Source organism: Canis lupus, chromosome 11, assembly GCF_003254725.2.
Source record: "Canis lupus dingo isolate Sandy chromosome 11, ASM325472v2, whole genome shotgun sequence".
NCBI lineage: Eukaryota > Metazoa > Chordata > Mammalia > Carnivora > Canidae > Canis > Canis lupus.
Genome location: NC_064253.1, coordinates 5,757,575 through 5,769,771, shown reverse-complemented (window position 1 = coordinate 5,769,771; position 12,197 = coordinate 5,757,575). Strand labels below are relative to the sequence as shown.

The 12,197-nt window shown below is 34.6% G+C and overlaps 1 protein-coding gene across 8 annotated transcripts in view; it reads right to left on the bottom strand.

Annotated features, from left to right (window-relative positions):
* AP3S1 (adaptor related protein complex 3 subunit sigma 1) overlaps positions 1-12,197 on the bottom strand; it is a 68,410-nt gene that overhangs the window by 33,187 nt on the left and 23,026 nt on the right. For 7 of the 8 annotated variants that reach the window (XR_007413885.1, XM_025446676.3, XM_049115967.1 and 4 more), the window contains exons 2-3: positions 9,973-10,064; positions 6,700-6,811 (exon numbers count right to left, since the gene is read on the bottom strand). The exons of the other annotated variant lie outside the window; for it this stretch is intronic. Coding sequence is in view for 6 of the 7 variants with exons in the window: in XM_025446676.3 (XP_025302461.1) it covers positions 6,700-6,811; positions 9,973-10,064 (204 nt within the window). In the remaining variant the exon portion in view is untranslated. The remainder of the gene's footprint in view (positions 1-6,699; positions 6,812-9,972; positions 10,065-12,197) is intronic. 8 annotated transcript variants of the gene reach the window in all.

Sequence of the window (12,197 nt, the reverse complement as noted above, 5' to 3'; positions counted from 1 at the left end):
GCCCAAAGTTACACAGCCGATACAAAGCAGAGACTGAATGGTTTTAACCATGACTAGCTTACTTTGATTCACTGATCTAACAACTCCATGAGGTTTATAGCCATCATAGTGAAAAAGGAATACTTTCTACAGGTGAAAAAATTTAAGGTCTATAAAGATTAAATGACATGCTTAATTTTATACTAAATTAGCATTCGCAGCCAATAAGTAAAATAATTTCCTAACAGCCAGTCTATCGTTCAGGATTATAGTAATAACAAATGCTATATGTGGAGCTCTAGTTTATATACACATGGCAATACCATGGTCAAACATCTTTTTAAACCTCAAGAGAAGTTCAGCTATTAGCTTTCCAGTTTTTTCTGATTTCAACTGAACAAGACTGCTACATGTGCTATAGAAAACTGTAACAGAATTTGGACTTATCCAGTGAATCTCTATGCCTCTCTTTATTATCAGCTTAGCATAATAAATTAATTGAGGACAATATGATTGCTTATAAATAACTCAAAAAACCAATGTTAATATTTAATGAACTTCTCATTCTCACTCTGTAAATATTTTAACACTTCCAATGAAGACATGCTGCAAACAGGAAGACTAAGAAAGCCATCTATCAATTCTGAAATGTGCTTACATGGCAGTCGATATCACACCAACATTGTACATCTCAGAAACAAAAAAGGATCACTTCTTTTCAAACTTACAAAGAATTTTAAAAAGAAACAAAAGAAGAAAACACAAGCTGATTACTCACTTGGGTGACAGTGTGGTACAAATCCCACATGGAATTTACTAATGATGCCTTCTCTCAAATTTCACATAAGATATAAATCTTATCAAATCTGGGACAACATATGCATACCTTAGAAACACAAAACCTTTGCATAAAAATACATGCTTCCAATGATCATTTGAATGGTATCATTCCAACATTCAAAAAAGGTAAAACTTAACATGTTTATTAATTACATATTGATGTTTAAGTTTTATAGATTCATTCTTTCAAGAATATGCAAGACCAAGAGGTTTTCATCTAAACTCTCTTGCTTTATAATTTTCCATTTCAGTTTTTTACTTTCTATTTGCCTTCCTAAAAGCTAGAAGATGGACAAAGCAAGAAAATCAATTCTAAATAAGCTCTATTAGCTGTTTCATGAAACCAAAGCAGAAACAATGAGCTAGTCCCTTCCATCTTTGTTCACTCAACCACTATCTTTTGAGTGACTGACTCAGGCATGCTCAGTACTCCCTCTGAAGTATTTAATCATCTATGGTGATCACAGGGGAAAGACAGCAACTATAGAAATTCCAACATGTTTGTGGTAGTGGTAGAATTAGTCCCTGTAAGGTAAACTACAGAACTTTTTTTTTATGACATGATAGATCAACATGTGATAACTCAATGGGATCTTCTTATAAAAATAGTTCTAGCCTATATTAGTAATGGAAGATGACAAATTCTCCTGAAATCCTCTTTTCTGTGTCTTACCCAATATCAAGACTAATCATCAACATTTGAACAGCAGCAGCTAAAATATTTTACAAGACACAATACCTAATTTCCACATTCCACAAACACATGATAGAATTTACCTCAGATATAATGTAAGGTATTTGTTCTTTGACAATCCCCCACATAATTCTCTTCTGAGATCTAACTAAGCAATGATAACCATTAAGATCAGCCACAGCATCAAAAAATAATCAATGACGATGGCTTAAATCCCAGGATTCAAGCATAAAATACTGCCAATTCATCTCTAGAAAAATTCACATTTGTTTTAGTCTTTCTTAACTGTAATCTTTCTCTTCAACATAGACTGAATTTTAAACAGATTACTTTTCTTCTTTTCCTCTTGTAACATTAGTAGCTAGCTAAGAAAAATAAAGTGTTTTGGAATGTAATGTGTATGCCCACTACTCCCTTCAGCTATGGATAATTGAGAGAGAAACAGAAAGCAGTTTCATATTTAAAAATCATTTTCTAAAAAATACAAAACTTCTATGAAATAATGGTGTAATGAATTAACTACTACCTATATGAGATAAACCATGAAATGTGTTAATGAACAAATGTAAAAGGATGCAATATAGGGTTCTGATCAACCCTTAAATGTTACTAATCCATACTTAAGTAAAAGTTTGCTTCTTTTTCTTTATTAGAAAAGCCTCTGGGAAAACAAAACACAATAAAACTTAGCAGTGTTTCTGATATATATATACACCTATATGCACACACATTCATATACACATATACATGCCAGATATATAAATATACATATATATATTTATCTTAAAGGTATCATTTTCTCATCACTAAATAATGAAAAACATAGCAAGAATGTCTGCTATGATTCCTTAATGGTTTCATGTAACTCAGATACCTACCTCTTTCTCAAAATCTAGTTTAAGAATTATGGATCAAGAGTAATCTGGCATATTAAGAGCTCCATTTATCACTTTTTTCTTTTCATTATTAACAATATTTGATGCCAAAAGCCTTAATCTAGCTAATTTTACTGTTTCTATGCTTCGGTACTCAGAATTACTATCTAAATTTTCTATCTTAATTCCTCATTTATTCTATTATACTAATTAGATCTCAAAGCATGCCCCCTCCGTGCTAAATTCAAAACCACGGAATTTGTTTGGTACAAAAACTTCCTTTTTATGTGCAGCTCTCTACGATCTGCTACAATGTGCTACACCATACACCTATGTTTTTTGCTCTGCCTAGGGTCAAGGAAGGGAAAGAAAACAAGTTCAGAGGGTTCCCTCAGGATAATCTTAACCCAACAGCAGTTATATTTGTAGCACTTATATTTGTTTATTGTGTCAGAGCTTAATTGTCAATTTTTATGGAAATATCAACAACAGAAAGCATACAAATCTCAAGTGTATACAGAGCTTCATGACTTTCACCAATATAACCAGTACTCAAATAAAAACAAAAAACAAAATATTACTAGCATGTATCCAACTATATTTTATTTTTCTGTCTAGCTCTCCTGCTTCTAATCGGCCTTTGGGTTTTGTTGTCAGTTATTTTACACAGAATGCTAAATATTCGGCACTAAATATATTCATTCAATAACTGTATGTTGGGGATCTACCATGTGCCTGGTGCTATTCTATGCCCTAGGGATAAACCAGTGAACAAAATAAAAAAAAAACCAAACCTGGCCCTCACTGAGCTTATACTCTTAAAAGGGTAAATGACAACAAATAAGATAAACTAAGTCAAATATATAATGTGTTAGATGGTGATACTAAGGAAAAGAAATTTAAAAAAGTAAAAAAAGAGTTAGAAAATGTCAAAGAGGGACACCTGGGTGGCTCAGCCAGGTAAGTGTCTGCCTTCAGTTCAAGTCATGATCCCAGACTCCTGGGTTAAAACAGGAAGTCCGCCTCCCAGGTCAGTGGGGAGTCTGCTTCTCCCTCTTCCTCTGTCCCTCTCCTTCTCAAATAAATAAATAAAATCTTTTTAAAATTACAAAAAAAGAAAAAGAAAGGAAGTCAGTCAAAGAGAGGGAAAATTTTTAGAAAGGACCAAAGAAAACCAATTGAAAACTGACATCTGGGTCAAGACCTGAAAGAATGATGGAGCTAGGAAATAATGGGAATACCAAATAGAAGAACAATCTAGGCACAAAGATCAGCAAATACAAAGGCTCTGAGGTAGAAGCATGCCTGCTGTATTTCAGAAACAGCAAGCAGGCCACTGGTCTGAAGCAAAAGGGCAAGGAGTAGATGAAGCAAGATAAGTGGTAGGGTAGTAGGAGGGGGAGTGAGAGCTTGTGGGGCCTCATGGGTCATTTGTAAGGAATTTGGCTTTTACTCTGAGTGAGAAGCAAAGCCACTGAAGAATTCAGAATGTGAGACAGTATCTATTTCAACAGTATCACTGGATGTTTTACTAAGAAAAGATGAAAGGGAAAAGATAGTAGAAGCACAGAGAACAGTCAGGAAACTGTTCTAATAGTCCAGATGAGAGCTGATGGTGGCTTGGACCAGCGTGGTCAGAGCAGTGCAGAGAGCAGCATGTGGTCAGATCCTGTATCTCCTATAGTCTGGGCTGAAGAAGAGGAAGAAAGACTAAGAAACTGAAATGAAGCAACTGAAGAGGTCCACGAAAACCAGTACACTATCCTAGAAGCCCAGGGGAAAAGTATTTCAAAATGTAAATGTAAATAAAGGATCTTAATCAAATAAAACAGGACTGATGAGAACCTCTGGATTCAGCAACAGAGCTGAAAACCTGAATGGAATTTATTTAACAGCAAATGGGACAAGAAAAATTTGAGAGTGTGTACAGAAAACTTTTTAAAGGTATTTTGACATAAAAGGAGGGAAAGAAATGAGGCAGTGGCTTGAGAGGGAAGTCAAGACAGAACTTCTCTTAAGATGGCAGAACATATGACAGCTAGTAGGAATGAGCAGGAAGCGAAGGGGAAAAGGATACAGAAGAATAAGGGAGAAATGCTATAGCCATAAGAGAGTACATAAGTGGGTGAAGTTCTCTTCTGATGGCTTCAATTCTCTCAGTGAAGGAGGAAGCAAAATACTAGAAGTGTCAAAGGTTTGAGAATGGAGAACATATCAGTTGTTTTGGAGTCTGGGAGGGTGATGGACCAGGGGAATAGGATTACTGGGTAGCATTAAGGACTCATCCAGATTAGACATCATAAATATGAGGTGAGACCTGTAGTATGGTTACATTTTTTTCTCTAAGTATATTTAGAAGTATGGGTACAAAGAAGGAGCTGAATGTATACAATTATACAATGTATGACTATTATGATTGATGGAATTTAGGCTGGGTTAAAAAAGTAGAGGACATTAGGAGGACGAGAGAGAGTGAAAAATGCTAGATTCGAAAGACTGAAGGTCCCAACAGACTCAAGGAATTAGTGGAGTAATAGAAATTGTATGATATGAGGGGGATCCCTGGGTGGCTCCGTAGTTTAGCGCCACCTTCAGCCCAGGGCATGATCCTGGAGTCCCGGGATCGAGTCCCATGTCGGGCTCCCTGCATGGAGCCTGCTTCTCCCTCTGCCTGTGTCTCTCCCTCTCTCTCTCTCTGTGTCTCTCATGAATAAATAAATAAAATCTTTTTTAAAAAAAGAAATTGTGATATGAGAAGATAAGACATGGTAGACAGAGGAGAAACTGTGCAATTGAGATTATAGAGTGATGGCAGTTTGGACAAAAACAAGGTCTAGAAATGAGCATCGAGGTGGGGGTAGAGGGCAAAGATTCAATGAAGAACTCCAGTTCTGAAGACACCGGGGTACTAGAAGAATTATCCCCATGAATTTTGAATATTGAAATCACCAAGAATTTTTTTTTTTTAAATGATAGTCAGAGAGAGAGAGAGAGAGAGAGAGAGAGAGAGGCAGAGACACAGGCAGAGGGAGAAGCAGGCTCCATGCACCGGGAGCCCGACGTGGGATTCAATCCCGGGTCTCCAAGATCGCGCCCTGGGCCAAAGGCAGGCGCTAAACCACTGAGCCACCCAGGGATCCCCACCAAGAATTAGAAGATAAGTAATACTGGAGTGAATGCCAATGAACTACAACTAAAATCTGTTAGGAGACAATTCCCCATGAGTCTGCCATTTCTGCATATAATGAGAGCAGAGGTACAGACTGCCATTACTGCAGACTATCTTTGCAAGCAAGCTCATATAAGCAAACACTCCTGGAAAATAGAGTATCTCTCCAAAGCAAAGGGTAGGTTATCCAAACCCATGGAAGATATGCTCTTCCTCCAGGACATGGACAGACATGATTAGTGTCCAATATAAAAGATTCCAGGTCCTCTCCTATAACTCAATCCACTATGTGTACAGGTATCACCTGATCCTCTTAAAGTCACCCTTTGTTGACTTTGGAAATTGGGACTTGGGGAACCAGTTAGTAAGCAAATGCTGTTATTGTGTCTATTGCTTGCACTGTTCAGAATAAGTCCTTTGATTCCAGCCCAGAAGTCTTGAGTCTTCTCAGCATCCATGACACTCTGTAGTTAAATTGTTAGTTTGCAAGTAGGGTAAACCTCAGACCTTTGAAGGTTTTTGATAAAATCCTCAATGAATAGAAGGTGGGGATGTGAGACAAAAACAGGTGGTTAGAAGGTGGTATAGAAATAAAGTTTGGAGGCATTTTAAAAGAGAATGATCTGGAAAAAGCATTGAAAAGCAAAGAAAATACCTCAAGGGTAAGCAATATGAAGAAGGCAGGAGGACTGCTATTACTTGAGATGGTTACAGAAAGTGTCAGTAGGGAAGCAAGATTCAATTTAAAGCAAAAAAGTGCAGGCAATATTAACAAAGAGGTTGAAGATAAAGAGGAATTTGGTTATGACTGACCTTGAGTTCCAGGAGCATTATGAAAGATTTTTGGGAGGCAGGGAGGGATGGGTTTGGGAATCAGATCTGGATGTACACGGTAAAAGATCCACGACTCCTGGACTTGCATGACTCATAAGAACAGGAAAAAAATACATGATGAATTTAGCTGTGATTAGTCTTAATCAGATTAAATTTGCCAACGTGTTTCAGTATCCCTTATCCCTGTTTTACTCATCCACTATCTACTATTTCTTACCAAACAGAACATCATTTTAGAAAATTTATTTAACATACAAGTTCTAAAATATATAAATGCCAAAAGTGTTATTTAGATAGTGTTAACTTACTTGAATTAGATCTAAAATGCCAAGTTCACTTTCTGAAGAATCCACACAGAAGACAAAATATAATGTTGCATAATGTCTATAAATCAGTTTGTTGTCAGATCCTCCAATTAGCCTAAATGACAAAACAAAAATTGGAATGTTATAGGAATAAAATGAAACAAATTTTCGTTAGCTCAAGCAAACTGACAATTTGTGTATAACCTTTTTATAAGATGTTTGGGCATAGAATTTAAAGGTGTAGCATTCAAGTGAACTCAGAGATTTAGCAAATTAACATGGTTGTTTTCTTCAGAAATAACAAGTAAAAGGAGCTGGTCCTTAATCTTAGTTCATTCATTAATTAAACTATCTACTGAGTACCTATCATTTGCCAGGTACTGATAGTGGGTAAGGAACAGTAAAGAAATAAGAAAAAATGATCAGAGTAGAAGGCACTACATAGAGATTCAAAATAGGATGATGCCTAATGATGGATCTACTATCTAAGATGAATCCTTAAGAGTGACATTCAGGCTGAAAGCTAATGATAAGGAGTTAGCCATGAAAACATTCACAGAAGAGTATTTCATAAAAAGGTGACAACTAATAAAAAGGCCAGGTCATCAAGAACAGAATATATATGTTCAAGGAAGAGAGAGAGGGTGCATGGACAAGAAAAGATTACTAAACAAACAAAAGTAGGCAGGAATCAGGTCACAGGGCATTTTAAGTGCTTATTGGATTTAACTCCATGGGTCATAGTAAGTGATACAACTTAAGACTGATTACCAACAGGGGAGGGAAAAAAAAATGACATTTCTTAAGTTTTAGAAAAATTTACCACCAAAATGTCCTCCAAAAATAGTTTATTTTGCAATATAAATATAAAAGACTGAGATAATAAATACTCAACTTTTTCATCAAATATTTTTATTTACACTGACTGGAATTTCAGCATTTTAAAAATAATAATTTCAGACTCATTCCAAACATCTCGTATTTTTCTAGTTTAGCTATTTCATAGTTATATTTACAGTAATTAGTTCACCTTCTTAAAACATCCTTAACACATAATATAGAAAAATCAAGGCCAAATGTAATCAAAGCTAAGTGAAGACTCAAACAAGACATAGAAAAATAGCATCTATTTTTTAACTCAGTAAAAGTAACACTGAATTCACAGGTTCAGAGAAATAGCTTTCTGTCATGTCTTCCTATAGCAAAAGTGGGCAGGATCTTTGACGAGAATTAAAAGTTACTACTTTGCTAGACATATTTCTAGAAAAGATATTCAATTAAAAATACGTATGTGCAATTTAAAGAATACCAGATGATTTTTGCAGACTATGAATGCAATTGTTCCTGGAAAGCCACAAAAAAGAGCACTAACAGCAGGATTCACTTCATCCTGAATCAGCAATTTAGTGATTATCTCAAACTTTTGTTTGGCTCTATTGTAAGAGAAGACCAAACTATTGAAAACTGTAAGTTTCAAAAAGACTATCAATGCCATTAAAAGAAAGCAGAGTTTTAATATATAACATGATAAGTACATACTTTGCCTTTAAAAATGTAATTTTATCTTTAAACTATTTTAGAAATCCTCTTACTTTAAATATTTCGTATTACAGAGGGAAAAATTGAGGTATAAGAAGTTAAATGATCTGACCAAGAATACCAGTTTGTTAGTCACAAAACTAGGACTGAATCAGATGTGTAGCCTCATCTCTGATGCAATGTTTGCTTTCTACTCTACTCTTTTTAAGCTTGGAAAGTAATCATCACAAATTTAAGCCCTAATTTCTAGTTCCCACAATACCCTGGTTGGAAGAGCCAGGTTCTTGCATGACTACCACATACCACTGTGCTGGATGACAAGTTCCCTAAGAGAGATTAAAATATTAAAATAAAGAAAAGTGATAATGGAAAAGGCAGCTCAATTCTTGCACAAGTGTGATAGAAATAAAGTATAATTAAAATAAAAACACAAAGCAGGTATATCTGTTTCAAATATTAAATTGGGCAGTCTGGAGTGAATAGCAAAATTTATAAATTCTAAGTATGTATTTGCAAATTTAATTGCAGCATGATATATTTCTTATAAGAAATGCAAGTAAACTTTCAACATGATAAACAGTAATTTATGGTCAAGTAAGAATGAATTTTCTATTATCCAAACTATTTTTCATAATATTTATCATAGATATTAAAATACAGAAAGGTGTAGGTCTCTCTGACTAATCTGTCATTTTTCATAATGGAGCTTAAAGTTTAGTTTTTGACTCGTCAATGAGGAAATATGTTATTAAGAAATTGATTATATAAACATGAGTAGGAACACTTATAAAACTACTTGAGAGCAAACTGTTTTCATAGAACTCTCTAATTTAAAAGTATTGCTTTATAATAGTTTAAATATAAATAATTGGCAAGCTAATTATAACTAGTTTTTATTTATTCATTCTAAAAATAGAAAATTCTATTAGCTGAATTCTACCTATATACAGATTGCCTATATACATTTGTATATATATACATGCACACAGATATGTATCAGAAAGCAAATTTCATTCTTATTTATAATAATAGAGAATGTAATCTAAATTTTTATGAACAGGGTCCATTTACCCCAAGCAATAACCTCTAGTCATGAAAAAGAAGAGGTTATTCTAAATGTGTTTATATGCAAAACTTTTTAAAAATATTACATGAAAGGGACACCTGGGTGGCTCAGCAGTTGAGGATCTGCCTTCGGCTCAGGGCGTGATCCCAGTCCAGGGATGGAGTCCCGTATCGGGTTCCTGTTCTCCCTCTGCCTGTCTCTCTCTCTCTGTGTATCGCATGAATAAATAAATAAAATCTTTAAGAAAAAAAAAAAGATACTACATGAAAATGACCAACATGTAAACCAGCATTCCTAGTGTGATCCTGTAGGTAATTTTTTAAGGTTATACTTTTATATGTTAGTCAATGAAAAATTAATTTTCTAGAAGGATACACAAGAAAGTAAAAAGTCAGGAGAGGGAGACTGAGTTTATAATTAATTTTACACATCTCTGTAATGTTTGCATTTTTGCCATATGAACTCTATATAAAATGCTTCTGTAACATTTTTTTTAAAAAGGACCATATATATTAAAAATTTCTTTAAGTTAGATTTATAGCTCACATAGATGATAATTAATCTAATTCAAATTCATCAAAATTAGGAAATTTTTACCATAACCAATTAAACAGTATATATTTTAATCATATAGTCAAAGATTTGAAATGTCCATGAAATGCTTTACTTACAATCCTCCTTCTAGGAAATTACAAACATTTTCATCTCTCTTAGATACCAAATGGAATGTCTCCCTGATGATTTGCTGCTGTGTATCTTCACTCTGAGAAAGAATAATTTATATATGTTAGAATTAAATTTCTAGGTTTAACAGTATTTTAAGAATTTTAAAGTACAAGGCAGTAATATCTGTCAGGGAAATTAATCTAAGAGAGAGGTCCGTGAAGAGCTAACATATCACATCTCACAGAAACAAAACCCATCATTTTTTGATGAAAAAACAAAAAGCAAAGCCAAAACTAAACCAACATTTTATAGCTAGCTACAACTAACATTTCTAAGTTTCCAAAACCAAAAAGAAGAATATTAGACAGATGAATAAAAGACACTAGTAAAAGGGACACTAGATATTAACTAGTCAAAGGCCATTGTTTTATAAATGAGTAAGCTGAAACAGAGAAGTAAAGTTATAAATAATTCATGTAGCTAATCCATATTTTATTGGATGGAAAATACAGGAAGTTTAGAGCTTCCAATTAAGTTTAAATGCAAACTAAGAAGAGTGTATCCATATTAGTTGTATAAACATAGCCTAAGACCAAAAATTGGCTCAATAAGTATTAAATTGGGATGCCTGGGTGGCTTAGCGGTTGAGTGTCTGCCTTTGGCTCAGGGCATGATCCCGGAGTCCTGGGATCAAGTTCCGCACTGGGCTCTCTGTAGGGAGCCTGCTTCTCCTACCTCTTCCTATGTCTCTACCTCTCTCTCTGTGTCTCTCATGAATAAATAAAATCTTAAAAAAAAAAGTATTAAATTCACCAAGCAATTCACATCCCATTAAAAACATCTGCTCAAACACTGCAATAGAAAACTGGGTAAAATCACAAATAGGAATTTCATAGGAAAGGAAATATGATTATTCACAAACAAATGGAAAAGACCTGCAGACACCTAGGTGGCTCAATTGGTTAAGCGTCTGACTCTCAGTTTCAGCTCAGGTCATGATCTCAGGGTCATGAAATGGAGCCCCGCTTCTGTGCTGAGCCTGGAACCTGCTTAAGATTCTCTCTCTCCCTCTCCCTCTGCCCCTCCTCCCCTAAAAAAAAAATGAAAAGATGTTAAACCTCAGTGGTAATTAAGTGAAATACAAATTAAAGTAACAATGAAATAACTGCATATGCATCACATTAGCAAAGTGTAAAAATCTGACAATATCAAACACAGATAAAGATGTGGAGCCAAAGAAACTCATCCCACCAAGTATGAGGATAAATGATATAATCATTTCAGTAAATGGTTTTATAATCCAGCATTCCCACTCCTATATACTATACTAAGTGACATGAAACCACGGTTTTTGAAGATTAAAAATAACAGAACATTGGCAATTACATACACATAATAAATTGTTAACCTGTGTACCAGAGACATGTAGAAGAATGTTCATCAAGGCACTGTAACAACAAAAAAACCTGAAATTGCTCAAAAGTCCACCAATCATAAAATGGATAAATTATGGTACATTCACACAATGGTATATCATAAGTAAAAATTAAAGAAGTAAATTACACCCATCAATATGAAGGAGTCTCAAAAACTTAATGTGAAAAAGAGATGGTATCTTAGCTCAGGCTATCCTAACAAAATACCATAGACTAGATGGCTTAACTACCAGAAATTTATGTTGTCATGATTCTGGAAACTAGAGATTCAAGATCCCAAGTGTCAGCATTTAAAAAAAAAATTAAAAATTAAAAATTAAGTGCCAGCATAGTTGGTCTCTGGTGAGTGCTCTCTTCCTGGCTTAAGGACAGTTTCTTCTCATAGTGTCCTCACATGGTAGGGAGAGAGAACAAGAACAAGCTCTCTGGTGTCTCTTCTTAGAAGGGCACTAGTATCATGAGGGCCCCACCCTCAGTAACTTCATCTATACCTAAGTATCTTCCAAAGCCCCAATACAAAACAAATACCATCAAATTGTGGGTTAGGCTTCAACATATGAATTTGGCAGGGGAGGGGGAGACACAACTCAGTCTATAGCAGAGGGAGAAAAGCAAGTAACAAAATGACATGTAATCATTCCACTAACATAAATTTCAAAAACATGCAAAACTAAGTAATATATATATAATGAAAATAAAACATAGAAAATCCAGGGAATGATTAGCAATTTTCAAAGTACTGGTTTCATAAAGACCATATTCTCTAAGCACATTGCAATTAGGTTAAAAAAAAT